The sequence below is a fragment of the Astatotilapia calliptera genome, chromosome 19 (assembly GCF_964374335.1).
Source record: "Astatotilapia calliptera chromosome 19, fAstCal68.1, whole genome shotgun sequence".
Lineage (NCBI taxonomy): Eukaryota > Metazoa > Chordata > Actinopteri > Cichliformes > Cichlidae > Astatotilapia > Astatotilapia calliptera.
Window position 1 is genome coordinate 15,805,871 of NC_137440.1, and position 25,125 is coordinate 15,830,995.

The 25,125-nt window shown below is 41.7% G+C and overlaps 2 protein-coding genes across 8 annotated transcripts in view; one reads left to right on the forward strand and one right to left on the reverse strand.

Moving 5' to 3' along the window:
- The window catches only part of ralgapa1 (Ral GTPase activating protein catalytic subunit alpha 1), an 83,030-nt gene extending 70,116 nt beyond the window's left edge, over positions 1-12,914 (forward strand). For 3 of the 7 annotated variants that reach the window (XM_080293822.1, XM_080293821.1, XM_080293823.1), the window contains 3 exons: positions 7,525-7,649; positions 11,470-11,581; positions 12,415-12,914. In XM_080293822.1, the coding sequence (XP_080149948.1) occupies positions 7,525-7,649; positions 11,470-11,581; positions 12,415-12,502 (325 nt within the window). In that variant the 3' untranslated portion in view covers positions 12,503-12,914. Of the gene's footprint in view, positions 1-7,524; positions 7,650-9,684; positions 9,718-11,469; positions 11,582-12,414 lie in introns of all 7 variants that reach the window. The other 4 variants (XM_026152975.2, XM_080293826.1, XM_080293825.1 and 1 more) reach the window with 2 other exon arrangements.
- Positions 12,915-15,013: 2,099 nt separating this feature from the next.
- insm2 (insulinoma-associated 2) lies at positions 15,014-18,048 on the reverse strand. The gene has a single exon (XM_026151829.2). The coding sequence runs from the start codon at positions 17,921-17,923 to the stop codon at positions 15,995-15,997; it is 1,929 nt and encodes a 642-aa protein (XP_026007614.1). The 5' UTR covers positions 17,924-18,048; the 3' UTR covers positions 15,014-15,994.
- Between the last annotated feature and the right edge of the window lie 7,077 nt (positions 18,049-25,125).

Here is a 25,125-nt window from a genome sequence, read left to right on the forward strand (position 1 = left end):
ACTTCCTGTCAGCTGTGTTTTGTCATTTCAGCTAAAATGTTCATTCTGTTTTATATATAACGTGCCAGGCTTTTACTTTTCACCTTTCAAGGCTTATTATGAACAGATTATATCGGCCGCTAGAAGCAGAAAGATGTACAAAAACTAGTCCTTTACTTTGAATTTAACATCTGTGTGATGCATGCGGGAGGTGAGGAATTACTTTCTTTGTCAGCTTTTATATCCATATTATGAGGATTCATATCGGTGATTGTAAAGATATATGTGTGTGAGGAGGGGGGGGGGGGTTTATTGTGTAACCGCCTGCAGATAAGAAGCGGATGTATCTCCTTAATAAGGGAATTATTATTACGGCCTTGGTGACAATCACCAGCACCCATGCTGTGCCTGTGTGAACTTTAGTGTCTCTGTGCTGGTTAAATAAAGCTTGTAATTGCACTGGCAGCTTTAAGGCTCCCCTGTGGTGACAGGGAGGTAGGTGTGTGTGTGTGTGTGTGTGTGTGTGTGTGTGTGTGTGTGTGTGTGTGTGTGTGTGTGTGTCTCAGTCAAAGGGTGAAATAGTGGGGTGACAAGGGGCCAATTAATGTATCACGTCTGTTTTTTCTCCTCTGCCTCTGTTTCTGCATCAGGTTAAAGAGCAGATGAATAGGGGCAAATGCGATTGTCTGATGTGAGTGTGTGTGTGTCTTTTCATGCACGTCGAGCAATAAGTAGTGCATTAGACTAACCTATCTCTGTCTTCATCTTTGGCGTACGTGGACACACACACACGCTCATAATGAAATCACAAAGCCCCTCCATATCATTGCTATCACAGAAAGATATAAACCCATTAGCTTGTTCCTTTGGGCGTGGACGCACACACATACACGCACAGGTTTATCATTACACGCTGTAAAGCTTTTCCAATTGTATTATCCCTCTGATGTCCTTCTCTCTGTTGTCTGTTCCAATGCCCGGGGTGCAGAGGACAGATAGGGGGGGTTGTGTGTGTGTTTGGGAGATGCTGGGTGAGATAAGCTGTGTGTGTGTGTGTGTGTGTGTGTGTGTGTGTGTGTGTGTGTGTGTGTGTGTGTGTGTGTGTGTGTGTGTGTGTGCGCGCCTCTGATGAGAGGTGTCTCGTAGACAAGAAAACGGACAAGTTGTGCTGCTTTTTAATGCAATTTTCTCAAAATAGAAAATCATAAAAAGTTGTTAGTACAGCAGGAAAAACAGGATGGGCAGCCGTACTTCATGTTCACCCTTTTTAAATTAGAGTGTAAATTAGAGTCACTTGTCTGACCAGAGGAAATTAGCTATTCAGATTCAGCATCAAAAGGTTAAAGAACGTTTCTAGCTTTTCACCGGCTGTGCTGCTCTTTCTTAATTTATTTTTAGTCGATTTAATACTCTAATTTCTGTTACTTATTAAAACAACAATTTTTATTCATTTACAGGAAGAGATGACCTTCAGCAAACACTGCCTGTTCCTTTTAACACTTTAAAACCAACATTGCTCAGATGTTTTCCCCCTCTTTAATCCTATTCAATAAGACTGATTGGAGGCATTTTTTTTCCCATCCTCAGTTGCAAAGTGCAAGGCAGGGAGGTCATAAAGTGTATTTAAAGGCTTGTTGGTCTTTCTTCTTTTTAGTGAGAAAGTAAAGGTAGCTGGAAAACACAACAGTGCCAGTCTTAGCCTGGGAAGTTGGAAAAGAGCAGAGTTCACCCAAAGCCCCTGCATCTTTTGGCATACGGGTTACCTGCTCAACCAAGTGTGCCACAGCAGGGCCCCCATTTCTTACTGTGGATGCAGATATAGCTCAATATCAGCTCAATAAGTGGGGTTAAGCCACGTTTCTGCTGACAAGAGAACCAATGGCATAACGTCCTTTAGGGATGTAATAACACGTTTGTTGCTGCAGCTTATTTGTCGATCTTACAGTAAATCTTAATAAGACTAAGTTAAAGTCCTTAGATTTTATTCATAGCAAAACAAATTATTTTAGAATTGGTTTTTTTTTCTCCTTTTTTTCTTTTTTCTTTTTAAGGATCTTAATTTTTTTTTTTTTTTTTTTTGTGTGTGGTTATTCCGCTTCTCTTCAGGCTCTTTGTGGTTTATTTGCTTCTCTTTTTTTGGTCGCTTTGTGATGTTTTTGTATTTTAACACAATGTTCAGAAACCTTTTGTTACATCACTCATATTTGGAACCGCTAATCAGCCTAACGCACGTGTTTGGACTGCAGGGTAAATCCAGACTACTCGGACAAAGCCTACATGAGCACAGGGGGAACATGCAAACTTCACACAGGAACCAGTTCATTTATTTCCATGGGTGTACTTGCGCCACTTAACATCTAGCAAGACTACCTGGCTGAGGATCCATGATGATCCACGCAGCTCGTCCTTCTGTTATTCTGAGCTTGTGCCTCATCATTGTATATCGACAAACATATTTTTCACTTTTTTATTACTTTTTTCAATTACCTCTTGCCCAGTATGCCTTTAGAACAAAACTTTATTTCACATGATGTTAAAAAAAGGTCGTTATAGGAAAAAAGCTCATGTAGTAAAATTCATGTCTTGGGTTAAAAATTTCATGTTTTTTCAATGCACAAACAAGATAAATGGACTGGTTCCTGTACAGTGCTTTTCTACTCTACACTCAATGCACTTTATCTAAAAGTCATTCTTTCCCAAGGATGCTTTGGCATGCGACTCGAGTGGCCAGGGATCGAACCACTAAACTAAACAATACAAAATAATTCATTCCAATTTTATTCATACAGTGCCACAACAGCAGTCACCTCAAGGCGCTTTATACTGTAAGGTAGACCCTACATAAAGAGAAAAACCCAGCAATCATATGAGCCACTATGAGCAAGTACTTTGGCAACAGTGGGAAGGAAAAACTCCCTTTTAACAGGAAGAAACCTCCGACAGAACCAGGCTCAGGGAGGGGCGGGGCCAGTTGGGGAGAGAGAAGGAAGACAGAATAAAAGACGTGCTGTGTAAGAATAATGGCATTAATAATTATTAATTACATTATTGATTGACAACCGGGTTTTGATGCTCTCTGTAGACACCATACAGTCACATTTCTACCTCTACAGACTTTATATATAGTCTCACAGCACACACCCCCTACATACAAACATTGCCATACACACACATCCCAGCAGTGGGCCCAACTCCTAATGCGCTAACAAGCTCCCTCTCTCCTCCCCTCGCCTCCTCTCCTCCTCCAGCCTCCCTCTCTCCTCCCCTCGCCTCCTCTCCTCCTCCAGCCTCCCTCCGTCTCAAGTGATCACAGGAGTCGAACACCGCCACAATGAGCGGCGCTGCGGGAGAGAAAAGGTCTGAAATGGGGAGAGAGAGAGCGACAGAAGAGGGGGAGAAAGAGCAGGAGGAAAGCACGAACACTTCACTCTCTCCACTCCTTTCAGCCACGCACAAGAAAATGAGTTTCTGACTCGACACAAAAGAGCCTCTTTATCCGCCCCCTCTCTCCTCCATGTTTCTCCTGTCTGCCTTTCTCTGCTATGCTTTCTTTTTCTCCCTCACCAGCCTTCCTCCCCTCTTCCTCCCCTTATAATTTTCCCTCTTTCTTTCCCCTTCTCTCACTGAAAGAGGGATATTTTTCTGCTAATGACTTAATAAGAGGAGCCATCTGAAATTCAATTACAGCAGATTTCATAGTTGCGACTGCCATTTGGATAGAGGGACAGAGGGATGGATGGAGGCAGAGATGTGCGAGCGCATTTCAACTCTATTTTCTATGACCTCTCAATGGTTTCTACTTTTTTTCTTCTTTTTTTTTAATACCAATAATAATAACTTTATTTCAGTACTGTGCTTCGTGCAGACCGTCCTCCTGAAATGCTTCACAGAGGAGGATTAAAAATTTGGGAAAATAAATAACTAGAAAACCTAAAATCGTTAAATCTCAGTCACAGTTTCTGTTATTAAGACTTAATTTTCAGTATTAAATAAGACAAAAATGTTTGTAAAAGCTGAAGCAGAAAGAGACACACAGGACCTGTATTTAATTTGGCTTAAAGAAGTCATACAGATAAATATTTTGCTCTAAATGTTGTCACGTAAAGAAAAGTGCTAAAGTTTGCTTCGATGGCGAAGTGTCTCGAAGCAGCGTTAACAGGGTTTCTCGAGGTTCCCAAGGCAGGACAAGGTGTCGAGACCACACGTGACTTCATTAAAAAAATAAGAAAAAAGGTTTAATATGCAGTCGATGTTGTAGAGATATTAATTATAAAGATGTAAAGACCCCATGTGGACATCTTCGTTGCTAGAACAGCCCGGTGTAGCCGACGTTCTCCGTGCAGAGTGTTTTAAAGCTTTCCACCGCTGATGAAGGTGAGATTACTGCTCGTGTATGTTTTGCACATCGGTCCGTCGTCCCTGTCCTCCTCATGTCGCCTCATCCCAGTGGGGAGTTGGTGTTTGTGACACGATGACACAACCCACACTGAGAGGAACAAAAAGGGAAGGAGGTATAAAGGAGGCAGACGGAGGACGAGGGAAGAAAGAGATGTTCCCGTCACTTATCTCAGCAGTGGTACTGCGTCTCTGTATGTATTTGTCCTTATTCTCCCGTCTCTGCAGACATCTTTCTTTCCCGCGGGTGTCCTTTAAACCTTTTCACCTCCTCAGAAATGAGGAAATGGGAGCCTTTTATGTGCCTTTTTTTCCCCTCCCCCTTTCTCAGACACACATTATTAAAACATGATATGAAGATGATTAGGTGTTGTTTGCCTGACTATATAATAGCACCTCTATCTCCTAATTGCATTACATGCACACCTCTCTTCCCCCTCCGACTTGCACAAACACACCTTCGTTCACCAAAGGGGGAGGTGCGATGGCGGTGAGGGGGAAGCAGGAAAGGGCAAACGGCGAGATCACACAGAGACTTGGCGTGCGAGGCGCCGGCTCGACGGTCTTTGTGCGCCTGCCGCACCTCTCCCGGCTCTCGTGTTGTTACTTAAACATCGCCGTCGCTGCCTCGCTTCCTCTGCGGCTCACCGCAGGATTCTCACCCTTCCTTCATCTTCACCTTCGCTGCTTCCCTTTTAACAAGTTCTCTTCCTCCCTCAGCATCTCACTGCATTTGCACCTCCGACCCCCGTCCCTCCTTCTGAGGTTTCGACAAGTTTTTTGGGGTTTTTTTGTTTTTTTTTGAAACAATAACAGCTGTTTTTAGACGTTGACGTTCCCGTGAAGTCAAGTCTGGTAAATGTCAGAAACAATCTTTGACAAACCGTCACCCTGTCACAAGTTTATATAGATTTCCTCCTCTCTATTTTCCCTGCTTTTTTTCCGCTTATCTGTCCCCCTCCTTTCCCCTCTGTTGTGCCAGCGCACTTTAAAGCAGCCATATTGTTGTTATTATCATTGTCTGTAACTGAATCAGTTACCATTAGACCTGAATCTCTCTCCTTCTGAGGCCCATAGACCAGCTCTCTAACCCAATAGAAAACCCATGGGTGCTGTTACAGATGGCCGAGCCATTCACAACGTGCACTCACACACACACAGATTTCATTCTGAAGATTCATTGGCTTAATCCCATCACACACTCGAACAGCATCACGTGCACACAACCACACTGTGCTTTCTCACATCCAAACTTATCAAACCCGGACACACACACAAACACTGTTTTCTCGTTGAAAAGCCCTTGTTATTGGAGCTCACTGAGCAAATGGTCATTCTGTTGGGAGATGATGGGACTGAACTGTGTGTGTGTTTATATCTGTGTATGGGTGTGCGCGTGTGTGTCAGGAGGCCGTAACAGCTGTGCGTGTCTGTCATTATGGGGGGGATGTATGAGAAGGACTAAGCAAGAGAGGGTAAATGTCATTCTATCAATGAGGTTATCTCTAATAGATGGACAGTTGAAGTCCTGGTTTCCATTTACTCTGCTCTCTGCTGAATCGCTGCGCCTCTCGTTTTGAATAATAGCAAGTGATAAATAGCAAGGTTTTTTTTCTCTCTTTCTGTCTCTGGCTGGATTATTCTCTGTAGAGTCACATGGACATGAAGGTACATGGTCATTCAATAAACACGTGGTATTTCAGTTTTCTTGTACTGGGCTCCAAATTAGGGTTTGAGTTCTTTTATCATTTATATTATATTAAACCAGAAACTATAATCTTTTAAAAAGTTTACTCCCTTTTTATATAAGTGTTCGTTTTAGGGCACGGCCGGCTGATATTTGTTATTCCAGAGGGCCATAATAAGTGAGAGAGCTCACTTTGGAGGGCTGAATTGAAGCATGACGCACACAGTACTGAATTATGTTAAACTGCATGAATTTGGAGGACATTGCAGATTACTTCACAATGGGTTATTTGCCGGCCTACAAGGCCTACGCAGCCTGAATAAGAGATGCGGTGGATTTCTATTGAGGGTTAAACTCTTGACAAATAATCCACATTTAGCACATTGAGCTTTGAAAAAAATTTGGAAGCACATGAGACTTGAATGTAGTTTTTTTTTTTTATCTCTCTCTTGGAACATCAAAGGTTTTTCATAACCATGCAATGTGTTTAGAAAAGGAGGGGGGACTGAAATTGAAGAAAGCTTTGTTAAAGTAGCTCAACTTCATTTTAGTTTCACATTTAATCGTATGAAGTATGCAAACAGTTAATTAGCAAGGTTTTGTTTTTTTTTGGTAATGATTGGCCTCGAGCAGTATTGTCCCCATAAATTTGAAGGATTTTCATATTTACAACAGAAACAGTTATCCTGGTCTTCAGTCCCCCAGTTGGCCGGTGTCCTTTGTAACACCACCCATTTCAAGCTCCGCAGCACCAGTGTGCAACTTGATCTTGTATCTTTATCACCTCCATATTCACCATGACCAGTAATTTCACCTTAAATGTGTATTTGTAAGTTTGACTAAAAGAAACAAACATAATGGTTATTTTGTGTTTTATTCCTGTCCCATTTTTGTGTAGCGGCAGTTATAGATGTAGGCTCGAACCACAGGACCTTTTTAGGTATATTGGTATCGGCATTTATAGCGACTGATACCGATGAAAATTTAAAAATAAATACAATAAGACCCAGAAACACTGGTGTATTTCTCTCTGTTGGAAGGTGATTGGATGCTTTTGTTTTTATCTTGTTTTTGTGTTATTTGAATTATTTTGTTTCTGTTGACTATGATTCTGGAATAATTAAAGATTTAATCAGTTATCATCAACCATGGTACAAGTGCTGATAATCCATATTTGTCCACAACAACAGGCAGCAAATCTAAGCGGACTCTGGCTGAGTGTAAACAAGCTATTTAATTTCTGACATAAAATAAAAATAAAATAAAATATTGGTTGATGTATCGGATATTTAAATCACCAAATATCAGTATTGGAATTGATATTGTTCCTAAAAATCCTGCATTGGTCTGCCTCTAGTGGTGGTTTTAATAACTTTTTAAGGGCAAGTTAACCCATTGTGCTTCTTTTTGTTATTGTCTGTGTTTCTGCTCCTGTTTGAGTTGTCCTTGACCTTTGAACTCAGCTATGAGGAGCGCGCCCGATACTTAGAAAATATCGTGCAGAACCACCAGGAGCCAACCACGTTTGAGGATTACGCAGCCCGAGTCTACAGTCCTGCTCCTTGCACTCACCTGCCCTCTGACACAGGTGAGACCACAGCAGCAGCAGCTACACCTGTCAACAAATGTATGAAATAGGCTATAAATCTGGGTGTTAGCCATAACATGAGATGGTGTTAAAATTAAGGTAAAAAGGAGCCACATGTCCCACATGGTCTCCTGACCCTTTAAAGTGTATGCAAATATTGCATTCCAGTGAATTATCTGGAAACAAGTCCAACATTCAGGGTACCAGAAAAAAGTGCAGCACACAGTAATATGTAATATGTCCTGTACTTTTAACATTTCAAGGTCTCAGAAATTCTGTGCACACCCCTGTGAAATCAGAAAATATCCACAGTATTCATGAAACACACTTAAGTTCACGATAATCAACTAATTCTAAACGACCGGGTAAATATGGGTAGAAAAGCCTAATTGGTTTCTTTATTACACCTCATATGAAAAATAAACAGTTAAACCAAAAACTGCAACTATTCTCAGATAAAGTTCTTTTAGTTTAGGGGGGATATATTTGGCACATCAGTAGTTGGACATAGTAGAAGAAATGCACTCTGACTCATTCGCTGAGGACTAAAGTTAGCATTAAATTATGGACCAAATAGTATTCTATTGGTATTCTATTCTAGTCCTTTTGTTTTATGTCCTCTTCTCAAAGGAAAAACAGGTAAATAAAAAGTAAAATGTACAAAAAATATTAAAATCCTATGAAATGGCTAATTTTTTTTTTTTTTTAAAAAGAAAAGTACTCAGTTCCAAAGGACTACACGTATGGAAACCCTCCCTACATACAGGAGGCTTGACTTTTTAGTTTCAAGTGTGGCCAAAGAAAACATCAAACGCTGCCCTGTTACAGGGATTGCTGCACTTCTGAGCACTTTACATTTCTACATTGTTCACTTCTAATTAAAAATGTCTTAAAATGGCAGATTTTGATTCTTAAATTGGTGCCGGAGCCCCGACGATAACAGCGTGACATACTCAATAAAAAATCCCACATATTTTGTGTTTGTTGTGTACAGATTGTATTTTGCTGGCACTCATTGTCCAGATTTGATAGGATGAACTTCAGAGCACACACACACACACACACACACACACACACTATAGCTCACAGCCTGAGTATCTGCTGAGCTCTGTTTTGTATCCAAAGCTGCACTCGGGCCCTTTTTTCTCTCTCTAGAGCTCCTCTGAGGAATTAGCTGACATCTGATCAGCCGTAGAGATGCCAGGCACGCACATGGGACTTAAATATGACTCTCATATGTATCCTGTTTAAGTTTATTAAATCGATACAGATCATTAGTCCTTGCAAATTATCTGCTTAAAATGTTGGTCTGTCCTTTGGCTCCAGTTTAATCTAATTAAAAATTAATTAATTTTTGTAGGTAAGCCGCATATTTTCTTCTTAAAGACTTATAAATGTGTGACCTGAAGGAGCAGAAGTGCGTGGTGTAATCAAATGATGGTTTGTAGGGACACGTGACAGGTGTGACTGTGTGCGTTTGTCTTAATATTTGTATAATTGATGTCTGTTTCCTTTCCTTAGCCACCTGCTCCTCATCTTACCAGCTGCTGTGTCAAAATAATAATAATACAACAATAATCAACCTGCTTTGAGGTTAAATAAATCTGGCACAACACCCCCGCCCACCCCACCCACAAATTTTCACTCATTCTTATTAAATGGCATTTAAATGTAACTTATTAAAGGCTCTGTTTTGGTTTGTCATGGGTTGGGCCCCAAATTCCCTTTCAGAGCACAGGATCAGATCCCAGTAATAAAGCCTGCTTGATCTTTAGTCACGATGAGTGTGTCACATCTAAAAATTGTGAATTGAGATGCTGCTTTTGACAAACTTTTGATGATCCCGTGCTCTGAAGTCAACCCAGAGTAATTCACTTCCTGCCCTCCCCCTCCTGTATTTACTCACAGGTTCACCTCTCTTAACAAACACAATGATCAATCATTCTTCTCTCTGTTCTTATTTTATTTTGTTTTATTTCAATTTTTCCCACCCATTTTATTTTCTTTTTGTCCCCCTCCTCCCCCCCTCCTTTAGATCGTATTGTCTCACTTGCCTATAGCTAAAAAGGTAAGCCTGGTCACATGATTGACACGCCCACTTCTGACTGGCTCTTCCTAAGGACGTTACAGTCTAGCTTTTACACTCCTGTGATTTCTCCATCTCTCCGTTTCTTCTTCCTCCTGTGTTTTCGACTGTTTAACCAGGTCTGCATGTATTAACAGCTGCCTTCACTTTAAAAGGAAGCCTCACTTTCAACTTGTGGTTTGGTGTGACTTTTGTTTTATGGATCATTATCAGAGGCAGTAAGAGGGCAAGACACTTGTTTTTATTCTTGAGTGTCAGACACACAAATAAGTCCAGTTTTAATTTATTCTTAAAAACAAAACCATCGCCTGGTTTAAATTTTAAAGTGTCTCTTACTCAGGTTGGTCTCCTTATCTAAGTGCTAGTTGTTTGTCTTTTCCTTGAAGTCCTTTTCTGTCCAAGCAGCAACTTTCTGGGGCTAAAACTAAAACTTTAAGCTGCTTCCAAAAGCTGCAGTCAGTCCCTGCAGACTCCCGTGCTAGAATGCACGCCTTTCCAGCAGGAATGCGCTTGTTCACAGCCTGATCTCCACAAGTAATTTCCCCAGTTAATAATGGTAATTACCCCCACTGGTGACTGGATCTGTATGCTGTTGGTACCTTTTATATAATTGTTAATCATTAAAGTGAAAAATATAAGGGCCTGCTGTGTTATAGTTGAACTAACAGACCATCCAAGCAACCCAAGAAATGGGTTGCATCCATCTTTTGCAACTAACACAGATTTCCTGAGACTTCTGAAAAGGAGGAGTCATTGCAGACCCCCTGACCTGTGGTGTGAGCCCTTGTGAACCCAGTCAGCACACCGTTTGTGCTTTTTATCCACACCATGTTCACCACATGCTATATTCGGTATATTTAGCTCCCCATAGCTTCTACATCTGAACTTCAGGTTAAAGATTTAACACAGGCAGCTGCAAGTGGTGAGAATGGGACTTCCACAGAGCGATCTACAAATTTTAAAAGTTTTGCCGCAAAGGTGAGTTTCACTCATCACAGGCACAAGAAGACAACCTTAGAGGGAAACATTTTGTCTTCCTCTTGAGATGTCTGACTCACTGGCTGTCGGGATGAAAATAACATCTTGATTTATTAACGTACCCACTCTGCATCCTGATAAATGTTCCTCAAACACAACACGAACATCATAGCAAATCTCTCTCCGAGGCTGGGTGAAAGTGAGACGTCCTTTTCTCCTGTCTGTCCACTCGATCCATAACTTGGTCGTTCTGTTAACCTCCGATGTCATGCTCACCTGGTGAAACTTGACCTCTAACCTTTTTGTATGCTCCTCTCGCTCTCTCTCTTCCCGGTTGTGATATGATGTAGTGCCATAGTGCTGCTCAAAAATATGCACTCTGACACCCTGTTAAAAGTGGTAAACCAAGCATAGGTTTGCACATGTGCACAAAAGCTGTTTGAATGTTGGACTAACGCTGTTTTCTGTGTTTTCAATTGTGCTCTTTCAATGTAACAGGGATGGGACAAATTAAGTGAATATGCTCTGTTATATGTGTACTCATTATGTACGTGTACGTATTGTAAATGTGCTTGTGAAGTCTGTCATGTGTGTCTTTCTGCTCCTTTCTGTTACACGTGTGGCTTTTTCTTTTTTCTGTTTTTATTCAGTTTTCTTTTTCTTCTCTCTCCTGAACTGCTCCTCTTCCAATACCTTCTTTATTTCTTTGTCCTTCTCTCTTTCCTCCTTTATCCTCTCCTAACTTCCACTCATTAGAGGAGCATAGTGCAATGTATCTGATGGTCCCGAAACCACTAGACAGCTTTAACCAGCTCAGGGTTAAAGGGAAAGGTCTTAAGCAGAAGGTTCTTCATGCTAGCTGTGAATGGTATGCACTAGAGATGGTGAATAAATTGTGAACTTTAAATTGCACTTTAAAATACTTTAAATTACAGGACAGTCTGTGCAGGGAGTTACCAGAAGTTTCTCTGCAATTTTAAACATTTATTTTTTGCAGGTTTAGCCCAGATGTCGTTCTGTTGGAACATTTCTTTATTACGTAGTAAACCTGAGACCTACTATTTAATTTGCACTTCTGTTTCTTGTATTAAGATGTCTCAGGGACTGAATGTTTATCTAAACGTCTTTACACTGACACAATGGTGAGTTTCACTCGTCCAGCCCACTTAACATCAAAGTGAGCTGTACGTGAAATGAGTTTGGCAGCCTTGCTTTAAACTGTATCATCCAAAGCTATCCTGATAGAGGTGGTACCTGTTCTATAAGAGGTTCAGCTGCAAAGCAGGAAAAACTTTAAAATGTCTTTGTAGTCACTAGTAAAGGGTTAGTATGTCCTATCAGTGAGGCTCGCTCGCTAGCTCAGATTCACTTAATTTTGGTTGGTTTAAATAATTACTTTTCTGTTTCACATTAAGTATAGGTCATGCACATGTCTAGTGGTTTTGGGGAACCTTTAACTTAAGGAAATAGAGCTTTATCAGGTTCCTGTCTCTAGCTGTGTGTCTGTGTGTCCGTTTATCTGACTGTCCTGCTTCTGTGACTGTAGGAATCTGTGCAGTGTGGCTTCGTAGATCACAGTGGGCTGAAATATAATTTTATTGTTGTCCCTTCATCCTTTTTCTCCTTATTTACCTCCACCCCCTCACCTCGCCTGTCTTCCCCTCAAACCCCCCTTCTCCTCCTATTCTTCTTCCTCTTCAGGCTCCTGCCTAGAGATTCTTCGGGGAGAAAGTCCGGCTCTTGGGGAGGCCGGGAGCGACACGGCGTCCCCCATGTCTCCTCGGACTAGCAAGAGCCGCATGTCCATGAAGCTGCGACGCTCCTCCGGATCAGCCAATAAGACCTGAAATCCCCAAACTGCAGGACTCAGCCAGAACTCACACTTGATATCACATTAGGAAACAAAAAGCTTTCATATCAGCCAATCGGAGGTATCAGGACCCTCAAAAACAAGCCATTTTAAATTGGTCCGTTTACAAAGCACACAAAATTAGGTATGTAAGCAAATTAATATAAACTCTTGAGTAGGCGCTGATTCATCCCAGCATGTTGTATTTCTGGTTGGACCCTGGGCTTTAATGGGCACACGTGTTCTCTTGTACTAAATATATATAAAAGTATTCTATGGGCAATACTGTAAGTTTTATTTTGAAAAATACTCACAGATGCTGCTCTGTATATCTACAGCTTTGCTTGGGAAACACACACACACACACACACACACACACACACACACACACACACACACACACACACACAGAGAGAGACAAGTCAAACCAGTGTTGCAGCATGTTGAGTAGTAAAATTAGCAGTGCAGTATTAGTTCATAACAGCCTGTGCCATGTTAGAAAGTGCACACAATGCCAGTCGGTGTGAGCAGGACTGCAAAGAAGAAGAAAAGTGTCCTTTAAGGAATCTGTATATTTGTACTATTTTGTGTGTGTGTGCGCGTGTGTGTGCGAGTGTGTGCGCGTGTGCTGGGGGGGGCAGAGGTGGGAGTGGAGGCTGTAAAGAAAGCGATAAGTCTATTTTTATTTTTTTTTTGTGCGCAGCACAGACCTGAAATGATAAAGAAAGTTAGTTTCTCAAGCCAAAAAAAACAAAAAAAAACAAAAAAAAACGTTCTCCGTGTTTGAATCCAGAATAAAAGTCTGAACTTCCTCTGATGATCGTTAACAGGACCGACCGATGGAAGAGGAGGCACTTGCATATATCATTTTGTTTTCTTCTGATGCTGTAAAACAAGCACTGATATTAATATTAACATGTTGGGGTTTTTTCTTTTAATTGACTGTAAACTGAGTTTTGACCCGAACAGGAATGTTACTGTATTTTTAGTCAGTCCTTCATCTGAGGCAAAGAACCACAGCTTTTTCTTTCTTTGTTCCTTCGAGTATATGTTGTATGTCTATATGAGTATAAATATATATATATACACACATACATAGTAGATATATGAATATCTATAAGAATGTGTACAGTGTAAGGAAGCTTGTTGTGCGTGTGTACATACGGTTATAGCTGCCAAAGCCAAACTGTGATTGAAATCCAAACCACAGACTTGCTAGAAAACAAAACAAAAAGTAGGTTAGCGCTACAAGATTTCAAGCTTTCATAACCAGCTTGCTCTTCATCGTCCAGGAATTTAAATTCATTCTACGTTGTTCTTCCCGTGATGGAGCTTGTAAATCTGTATGGAGGGAATCATCATTCTCATGAATTACTGTAAAAGGCTGGTGGGTGGGGGGAAAGGGGACTGGTATTTAAAACACACTTCCGCGTGTTGGGATCTGGGTCCACAAAAGTCCACTAAGAGTTGGTTTAGTGCTTCATTTTCAGTGTTTTGTAGGCAGTTTTCAGGGTTGGGGGGAAAAAAAAAAATACAAAAATGAGAGAATCACCGCCAAAGAAGGGGAAGAAAAAGAGGTGTCATTGAGGGAGGGGGCATCAGCATGCAGTCGCAACACTACCACTTTTTTTTTTTTTATGTATTTAACATTTTCAGTTTCTCTTTCTGTGAGTTTAGAGGAAAAAAGGTTAAACGAACGCTCTTCCCGTGTCTGTTACTGGTGAAAGTTTTGTTACTGTTCGTTTCAGCCATATACTCTATAGATTAAAGGGATTGTGTAACAATTTTCTTTTATTTCAAACTTAATATTTAAAAAGGAGGAGATCAGATTCATGTGCACTTACTTGAAGTCAGCTGAGGTTTGAGTCTTCCCTTTAAATTATTTACTCTTGTTACTTTTGTCACTGAGGTCAAAGCACCATTGAATGGTTGAGAGGCCCCACTGCACCCTGATCTCTACATGCTGCGTGTATATATATGTGTGTATGTATACTAGAGGTCACCGAGCCTGCTCAGTTCACACCCCAAACTCCGTCCCAGCACCGAAACCACACGACGGCACCATGTTTACGCGCGCTAGTGGATTAGCGTTCAGATGCTGCTTTAAAGATCCACGGGTTGTACATACTGTTCTTTTTTTGTCCCCTACAACTAGTTTCCACCCAAAGAGCATGAATAAGTCATATCGGCGTCACTCTTCATCTGAAGAGGAGAAACAGTGTAAATCCCCCACCTGATGGATACTACTGATTACACACACTGCATGCTTTGACTGCGCACACACTCCACAAACTGTCAACTGTGTGAACATGTGTTAACGCCGGCCACACGGCAAGCGTATGGATGTGCCACGATGGAGTTTGACAATAAAACAATTCGTACCAGTAACTGCCAGAGTTGTGTGGTTAATCAGCTTCAAAACAATAACAGCAGCAGGCTGACAGCGCAGTGTTGATTGGACTCTACTCACATTTATTCACAATTGTGTCATTAGTTTCACATTCAGCCATATCAAAATAGGACCGTACAGTCTTCATAGAACCACACGTTACATTTTTAGCATCATAAAGGCATTTAGCAAATATCTCAACATGAATAATCAAAGACAAAAGACCTTTTTTTAATAGCAGTATAACATTAACTGTTTCATTTCTGTATGAAAATATTTTATAGCTGAGAAATTAATGATTGTTTTCTCTTTACTCTTATTCATTGATCTCTGTACATTTGTGGTTTGAAAATTTAGTTTTTTAGGATGAGAAGGAGGAAGATCACCCATTATGGTTACACTCCTAAGCTTTAGTGAACATAAAAACAAATGCCAAGTTCAAAATGACTGGCTGTTGGGCCCGTTTTACTCACTCTGGTGGTGGCATTAATGAGCTTTAGTGCCAGGTTATTTGCAAGAAAAGCTGAACTGTAAGTAATAAGAAGAAATAATTTAATCGGTTAACATTATTCTGGATTATTTGTTTTGTCCGGTAACTTAAAATATCCTCTTTTCCCTTTAAGGAAAAGCGAGCTAGGATGGTTGTGTAGAAGCCAGTTTCCAGGCAGGGTTTCAGCACCTTGGACAGTTACAGGTCATCTTCAGCATCTTTTACTCATAGCATATAGTCCAAATATACTTCAGCAGAACTATAAATGTGTTATTTAAGCACCCAGAGAAGAATCAATCAGAGGTTTGTGGTAGATTGATAGCTTTGTGGGAGAGGAAAAAAAAAGACATTTTGAGATGTTATTTTATCAGATTTTAGTATCTACGAGCAGTTTTTGTGTCCAGGTGACCATTAAAATTAATTCAATATTTTAAAATAAGTGCCCGGAGGTGTTACCAAGATGGCTACCGAGTGGCGAGACTTGCTTCTGAAAGGACTTCTTGATAAATAAACTTTTTCCCCCTCTTTTCCAAACCACAGTTTTGCGCGCGACTCACGGCCGCACGGTCATCTGCAGCAGCATCACCTGCCGGTTCTCGGTGGGGTGAGACTTGTTGATGTGTCTCGTGAGTCCCGGGGAGCTGAAGAAAGTGGAGGGGCAGTGTTTGCACGTGAAGATCTGTTGCTGCTCCTGCTGCTGCTGGTGGTCGCACTCCCCGCCACCGCTCTCCTCTCTGTGCGCGTGGAAAACGTCCCCTCTGCGTCCTCCTCCCAGAGTCTCCGCCATCAGCTCGTCCCTCATCGCGTGCCACAGCCGGTGCTTGTCCCTGATTTCGACCGACGGGAAGCGCGCGCCGCACAGGTGACAAAGGCACACCTGGCTCTGTCCGGAACTGGGCTCGCGCGCTTGGCCGTAAGATGCAGCGGGCGGAGACGCTCGCGATGTCATCTCGTGCGCGGCCAGGTGTTTCTTCAGGTAAGCCTGCCGCCGGAACTTCTTCCCACAATACCGGCACTCGTACACCTCCTCCGGTAACGACTGAACAAACGGCAGAGGCGGAAGCTGCTGCTGGGGCAGGTCCGCGCGCTCCTCTGGGTTCAGCACGAGGAGACTGGACGGCGGGCTGTCCGCGGCTCTCACCTGCGGCTGCAGGTCCAGGCAGCTCTCGGCCGGGTTCCGGTAACGCGAAGAGGAGTCGTAGCGGGGAGGCGCGAGGCCGTCGCCGTCCGGGCTGTCCCGGGACCGCGCGTGGAGCAGCAGCAGAGACTGCTCGCGCCTCATGCGGGAGCTGTCCAGCGCCGCGTGGTGCTGATTGGTGTTCACGCGCAGCAGCTCGTTCTCCTTGCCCTCCAACTCCACCGGCGGCCTCTCGTGCTGAGCGAGCCCTCGTGCCTCTTTGAGCGAAAGGTTCTTGTTGGGGGTCGGGGTCTCACCTGCCGGGCTGCTCACCGGGCGCGGCTTGTGCCAGCGGCGGTGAGAGGCCAAGTTGGCCGGGCAGCTGAAGACTTTGTCGCACTCGGGGCACCGGTACTCCACACGCACTATGCGGGAGCACTTGTGCTGCGCAAGGGAGAAGGGGTCGGGGTACTCCTCTTTGCACAGCTGGCAGATGAACTCCCCCAGCGGCTGATTCCCGCCGGGGCCGGACGACTTCTCCCGGTGCCTCCGCAGCTCGGGGCTCTCCTTCTTGATGCGCAGACCCAGAACCGGGGAGGTCGTGACCTCGTCCTCGAAGTTCAGCTTCCGGTTCACTTTGGGTTTTTTCGTGGGGTTGCTGCACGCAGACTGTTTGCTGTGTCTGCTGCTGCTCGGCTCGAGGAACGAGCGTTTCCTCGCCACTTCCTGGCTCATCACGGTGAGATGCGGGAACAGGTGCACGTGGGGAGGGTCATACTTGTCACCGTGACCGTAGGACGGCGCGTGGTGGCGGCTGCTGCTCGCGAGGATCCTCTCGATGGAGGCGGACACCGAGGTCGGCGTGGAGCTGACCAGGAACGGCAGGTCCGGCAGGTCGGGTACTGGGGAGGACGGCAGACACCTGCCCGTGAACAGCAGCTGTTTTTCTCCTTCCTCGCGCTGCTCAAGAAGTCTCGTGCCAACCGGTTTAACGGGGCTGCAGGAGTCTGTGAGTGGCGGAGGCGGCGGCGGGAAGAAGCAAGAGAAGTCACCGTCGGGGCTCAAAGCGTCCAACTCGCTCTCAGGTAACTGCGCGCGCCGGTCCGCCTCTGCCTCCAGAGCGGACTCCACGTGCGGGCTCCACGCCTCCCTGACACCAGCGGAGTCCTCGCGGGACACTGGGAACTCTCCGTCCTGCCGCTGAAACGGGAAAACACTGAGCACGTGGCTCTCTGCTCCGGTCGCTTCACAGCTGTACCCCCCGCCGCCGCCGTTCCGGTCACCCTCCGGGTTGTTGTTGTTGCTCCGTGACCGGTATGACGCCGAGCCTCGCCGGTGTCTCTTTACCAAGAATCCTCGAGGCATTGTGGCGATGACAGCGCGTGGCACAAGCACAGCGGAAAGGACAACAACTCTTGTCTCGAGCCCACTTTCAAGTAGAGCTTTGAAGTGGCGGAAAGAGAGAGAGAGAGGGGGGCGCGCGCAGGTATGATGAGTGAACGAGAGAGAGAGAAAGAGAGCAGCCTATCCGCGTTAACATTTTTTTCCATCCAGCCTCACGGACACCGATAGCTTTGACTGAATGCTGAAATTCAACATTAGACTAAAAATTATAAAAGCACAACAGCGAAGAAAAAATAGTGCCAGGCAGGGGCGTGTCCAGGTGGAGGTGGCACAGGGTGGCACCTGCCCCATGAGGTATGATTTTAAGTACTTTAAATGTTTTTTATGCTAAAATTTCTGTAGCCTACTATAACTTAAGTAGAGTCCAAGTATGGTTAAATGCTAAAGTGTGTTTAACCTTCAGGTGTTGAATATATTTATCTGCGCTGCTTAGTTTTAATCATAAATGTTTCCTGCCACAAAATTTCCAGTAAAACGGTTTTGATTACTGATTTAAACTGCTGTTTTAAAAAAAACAGCAGTTTTTAAAACAGCAGTAAACCAAATTACTCTAAACTGAAAGCTCTAATTGAATCTTATTGTTTTGTTTCCATAAACAGTCACAAAATAATAAACAAATCCATCCACAATTAAAACAATCATTGGCTGCAGCTCTGTAGAAAGCAATCTCCTTATTAGTTTTTTATCCTCTGGAGTGGATATATATGCATGTTTTTGTTTTAAAATATAGGGTTTGATTTTTATTGTAATTCCCGTGTAACTGTTTCATAATTAGGTATCAGTAATTGGGATATTTTGAGTGGTTCTGCACAAATATTTGAAGTATTACTTGTCTTCAAACAAGATGTTTACTCAGATTTTCTTCAGACTTCTGTTTCAAAGTAAAAACAGCCCAACCATGATGACTTCACTCTGAGTAGTTATTGATTAAAACATTACGACGTCACCACTTCATCTATAATTTGGTACTGATGATACTGTAATAAATAATTAATATAAACCTACCTTCAGTTGTATTTATTTTTTGCAGTATCAATTGTGTTTTTAACTCTTTGCATAAACAACATATATAATGATAAAAGAATGTTTTATAGGTAACAGAACAGGTATGATAGACAGAAAAAAAAGTATTTCTGTATAAATTTTAAAGATCCCCGTTGGACATTTTAGGGTGGCCACTGTAACTCTTATGAAGCACCACTTACAGTACATAATACTGCAAAACATGTGCTCAGTGTTTCCTATGCCATTTTTGTCTGCACTGCATTTATTTATGATCAGATACTGTGCCACAACTGGTGCCACAACGTTAAAAGATCCATGGAATGCCTCCTGCATAATGAGAAAACCTATAACTTCTGAAAAGGCTGTTCTTGGAGTGAGGTAGGTCACTAGCAAGACCTTTTTTAAGTAAAAGAAAAGTGTCTGGATTACCTCAGGGGATAAATTTGTCCTCTTAAAAGGTAACTTAGTCAGGAAGATCAGGAGACCCCTAAAGTCAGAGTAGCGGGAGCCAAACTTCACCTTTTAAAGTCAGTGCCCACATTAGCAGATAAGGGCTGTATCCCCGATTAAGATTAAGTAGGATTTACTTTCCTGCTTTCCTGCTTTTCAGACTTTTAACACTTGTATTGACAGTACAATTTTTTTTTAAATATAATTAAATGTCCTAATGTTCATTTCCTCTCTTCCTTTTACAGGCTGACTTGAATAAATAACATAGCCAGAGGCAATTTTTGCCAATTTCACATTTCCCCTTCAGCATCCCTTCACCTCACAGCACTGACTTTCAGCCAGCGATGATCTGTGTCGTCTTCATTTCTATTTCTCTTCTTGCCATCCAAAAATCAGAAGCCAACCCAATATGATCTCCCTTTCTATAAATGAAAGCTCACATTCTACAGTACTGTGCAAAGTCTTCTTTACCCATTATTCCTTTAAAATTTGCTAGGAAAATGGGAAATAGATGAAAACAAACATGGCAATACACTTTGTACAATGAAAGCCAGCCATTATTCTTTAGCACAATCTGAACCCTGTCAAGCAGCTTTCTTGTAATTTCTTTGAAGAGTCTTCAAGAATAGTTCTCCAGGCTTCTCTATGGACCATCAAAGTTCTTCTTTGGGTGTTGGCTCCATTTAGATGATCCAACATTTTCAATTATGTTAATGTCCGGGTGCTGCAGAGGCCGATCCATGACTGATAGTGTCCCGTCGTGTGTTTTTCCAGGTACCCTTTTATTGCATTGGCAGTGAGTTTGGGACCGTTGTCACATTGAACATTTAAACCATTGTAAGATGGTTTTCAGATGGTATTTCATGGTGGATCAAAATCTTTTATGGATTCATAATTCTATCAATTTAGAAAATCTCCTACACCATGACACAGCCTCCACCGTGTTCACAGGCAGCTGTAGACACTCACTGTTGTACTTCTCTCCTGACCTTCTCCGTACATACTGACAATAAATTCAATTAAACATATCAGTGATTTGAACTAAAATTTTTCAAATTTGGATTCATCACTCTATAATATGTATTCACATTTCAGTCCAGTTCTTTTGTAATGTGCATACCTGAGTCCTTTCTCCCTGTTTCCCTTCTTCAAGAATGGGTTCTTGTCACTCGCCCTACCACTGAGACCATTTCTGATGAGGTTTCATTGAACAACTGAAGGATCAGATGCATCTCTCAAGTCACGTGTCAGGTCTTGGCTGGATTTTTTAATTTTTTAAGGACACAACTTTCAGATAATATTTATCTGCTGTAGATAGATTTTTAGGCCTGAAACTACTTCTTTTATCTTCCACTTGTCCAGTTTTCTCAGTTTTATGAAGCACACACCGCACAAAATACCAAGAGATACCAAGTCAGTGCTAAGGGGCCTAACACGCAACAAAACATTCATCTGGAAATGGTCATGCATTAGTACTGGACTGAAAGTGAGTGAAAAAGAAACCCAGAAACCCTGGAGAACGTTTGCTCAAGACCAGTTAAGAACAAATCTGCAAGCCTGGCTCTTTGGGAGCAAAACACAAAGAAATGAGGAGTGACTCAACACTTTTGCACAGTAGTGTACTACTCTAGGGTCTAATTTTTAGTACACCAGAACATTTACTAGTTCCTAATGATACCTAATATATTAATATACAAATTATTATTAATATTACTATTTAATTATTAATATTAAATTATTTCCTCAAAACTTTGCTCTGTATTGAGAACTTCCAAACTCTTTCCAGAGAGATAGAAACTAGTGTCATCAGCAAACAAGGTTCAGGGCTCATGTTTCCACCTATTGGTTCATTAACTCTCTAACTCTTAAGTAGTGTTTTATTACATTTGGTGTTTTCACATTAAAATGCCAATAAAATTCCTTCACCATAGTTTAAATCAAAAGAAAAATTATGTTTTAGCTGCTTCTGTTCATAGTTTGTTTGTTTTATAGCTAAATTAAGAAGAAGCTGAAATAAAAGCTGTCTGTCTGCTGATAAAGTGCTAGATCTTTAAATTTGGTAGATTTCTTGTAAACTTTACTCCATGGAGTCTAAAGAGGGGCAGAGCATTTACTCCACTACATTTCTATGAAAGTTTTATTTAAAAAATTTTCAAATACAGATTTATAATATAAAATCTAAGATATATGATTCTAAAGGTATATAAAGTAATTAAACTGGCTTTTTTGTGGCACTGAAAAATCAGATGTACTGGAACAATATTTTAGTAAATAAAATACATTTTTATTTCTAATTTTACATACAATATACATACAGAGCCCAACACTGAACCTTTTATAACCCCAAAAAAAAACACCCTTCAGGAGGTTGGATTTACGAGTATTTATTTGTACATATTGATATCCATGGTCAGTGTAACTTTTTAGTGTGATACCTTGTTGTATTTCTCTATGTTCTCCATTAATAATCTGTGATCTATAATGTCAAATGCTTTTTAAAAAGTGGGCAATCACCCCGCAGTGTGAAATACATGGAGTCCTCAGTGTTAAAACAAAAACCAAAACTTTAAAGAATAATTTGAGAGGTAGTTTTTGGTGAAACCGTTAAAGGAACTTGAAGATTATTGTTTAAACTTTCAGAAGACCCTCAGGGAGCCTTTACAGAACATTTCCTGAAGCTTTAGCAAGATGCTAAATATTTGGTACAATATGAAACTCGAGCTATTGTAAAATCTTTGAGGAAGTGATTTTCTGAATGTGCTCAGAACTTAAAGACCACAACTTGTGGCATAATTTCCCAACATTTATCTCACATTTCTTCTGAATTTAGAGTAAATTTCAATACATAAAACACTCACAGGTTCCAAATAATTCTTAAAATGCATCGAAAGTAAAACAAAGGGAATGAAAATTGATAGTTTTAGATGATGGAGTTGCTGCAGCAGTTGATCATGTGCAAAAAATAATCTGCTTTGAGTTTGTTTGGAATGTGAGAGATAAAGTAAAAACTGTTTAAAGAAGATGAGATGAACAAACATAAAACATGAATAATTTGTTCTTTTTCCATTTAAATCGACTGTTTGTTTTCAGTTATTTACTTTTACTGACATTCTTTGGTTGATGTAATTTTTTAAAAACTGTAAAATATTTAAAATACAATCAACCAGATATGACACATTTGTGTAATGCTGCGACACTCTTGGAAAAGTGAACTTAGCAGCCTCTTTATTAGTGTTTTCAGTTTGCACCTTTAACCAGTGAACACGCACAGGAGGCATTTTGAGGAGAACAACCTGATCAGGTTCGTGCATATGCACTGGAGTGGGTGTAATTAGAAATTGCCTCCCTGCTGGGGCCCTCAGTTACAGATCATATCTTTTTTAAGACTACTAATGATCGTTTCAGTGTGGCTGAAGTGTCTGATTATCCGTGTCTCTGGTGTTGCCATGGTGGGAATACCTCAGGCACGGCTTTCCCTCTGCGTGCATGTGCTCATGCACGTTTGCGTGGCGTTATCTCCTCAGCAGAACAGAAAGAGTGCGGGGAAGGAGAGAGATTGTGATCTAATGTGTGTGTGTGGACATTTCACACTCACCCTCCCCCACAAGAGACTGCTGTGGCTGATAAGAGGTCGAAGGGAGATTGATCCATCTATCCATCCACCCACCCACCCACCCACCTCCCCTCCATGGGCTGAGGCCCCTCTGAGTGGGCCAGGCGCTCCACAGCCCGGCCAGAGGGGCTCCAGCCAGCCGGCGTCGCTGCCTGGAAATCAATCAAAGTGGATGAGCGTGGGAACGAGCTCATGGGCCGGGCTGGTGGCCGGACGAGGGTCCCCTGGGGAATACAGCAGAGAACAGAGATGAGCTGTGTGGAGGGTCCTACACTAAAAATTAACTTGAATCAGCGCTTCTAGTTTCTTCAGTTTGGCTGTTTCTCCACTGTAACTGTCAGCTGCTACCCTGAGGAAACCTTGACCCCTGATCATCCTGACTGAGACCTCCGCTTGATTTTTAAAGTCCTTATGATCTCTACAACCATATTTTATAATAGAAAAAAACAAATACAAATGATAATATGATGATCGCCTCTGTCAGTGCGCCCCAGGGTGGCTGTGGCTACAATATAGCTGCCATCATCAGTGTGTGAATGTGTGTGTGAATGGGTGGATGACTGGTTGTGTAAAGCGCTTTGGGGTCCTTAGGGACTAGTAAAAGCGCTATACAAATACAGGCCATTTACCATAATAATGTATAGAGAGCCCATACTGGGTGTTTTGTTGTTATTTTTACTGTTTTGGGAAACCAAGTAAGGAAATAAATAGCCATTTTACCTTAAAACTGAACAAGTTCCTTTTTATGCACAAAAGTGATCAATATATTCAAGACAAATATAATATTTTGAAGCATCCTTTATTAAGATTGTAGTAAGATTCAAGGTGATACAAAATACTGAAAAACTCGATCAAAATGATCAGTTTTATTATATATTTCTTCTCATATTTTATCCTGAATATCACCGTCCTAACTTAATAAAATCATTATTTAATTGTGTATTAAGGTATAATTTTTTTTAGCCCTTAAAAAAAAACCTTTTTAAACATATGTACATTTAGTTCACATTGCTGGATTTTCCCACTATGGTGAGGTTTGCATGATATAAATTTTATCCTCTGATCAGCTGGTGAACATTGAACTTTCATTCCCCCCCCTCCTTCCTTTTGAGGAGAAAAGGGGGAATCGAATCACACGAAGAAAGCTAAGAGTGAGTTCTGCCATGAGGATAAAATCAGTAAAGGCCGGTGTAAAGATGTAAAAACGGGGTAATCTCCTGTAAAAATATAGATCCCCAGCAGTCTGAGGAGGCTGCTGGCTGGAGTGTGTGTGTGTGTGTGTGTGTGTGTGTGTGTGTGTGTGTGTGTGTGTGTGTGTGTGTGTGTGTGTGTGTGTGTGTGTGTGTGTGTGTGTGTCTCTTTATTTTGCATCGCATCAGTGGGCAGTGAGGTGGATAATCCTCCAGGCTGCTGAAAATGACTCTATTGATCTGTGCTTCTCAGTCACAATCCCTTTAAGTACTGTCGTATTATACGGTTGATCCGTCTGTCTGTCTGTCTGTGTTTACATGGAGTTTACATCTTGACTGATGGGAACTGAGCACGTGCACAACCCAGTGCACGCGTTCTAACTCATCATGAGTTTGCTGGTTTCCAGTTTCGGGAAACCAGCTCTACAACAATCTAATTTTGAGATTAAACTGAGAGGTTGGGCTCTCTTGCATTTGTGTGGCTCTTAGCTAGAAGCAGCTGTATAACAATGGAAGAAAAAAGGGTTTGGTTTTATTTTTTTACACATACAATAAATCACTGTTAGATGACAGGACACAACTGTTTGCAGCCCCGATATTAGTGTTAGATTTAAAGTTAAATTAAGCCACATGACACTGGTTTGCACTCTAATACTGAGACAAATGCTGTTTCATTAAAAAAAAACCCAACAACAACAACAACAACAACAACAGGTAAATAAATGCACTTACAGAAGAGACAGAAACAGGTTCCTGTGATTTTTACTATTTTACCTTTTAAAAATAATTTCCCTCTCTAATTTAGACATGGATCCATCGGTTATTTGTAGGCTTCTTAAAAACCAGTCTTATTTGTGCCTTACAGATCAGAAAGAAACTCTCTGTAAACCTATAATCAGATAATA

Excerpts from the sequence above, each read along its gene's own strand:
- insm2 (XM_026151829.2), bottom strand. The coding sequence starts at position 17,923 with ATGCCTCGAGGATTCTTGGTAAAGAGACACCGGCGAGGCTCGGCGTCA.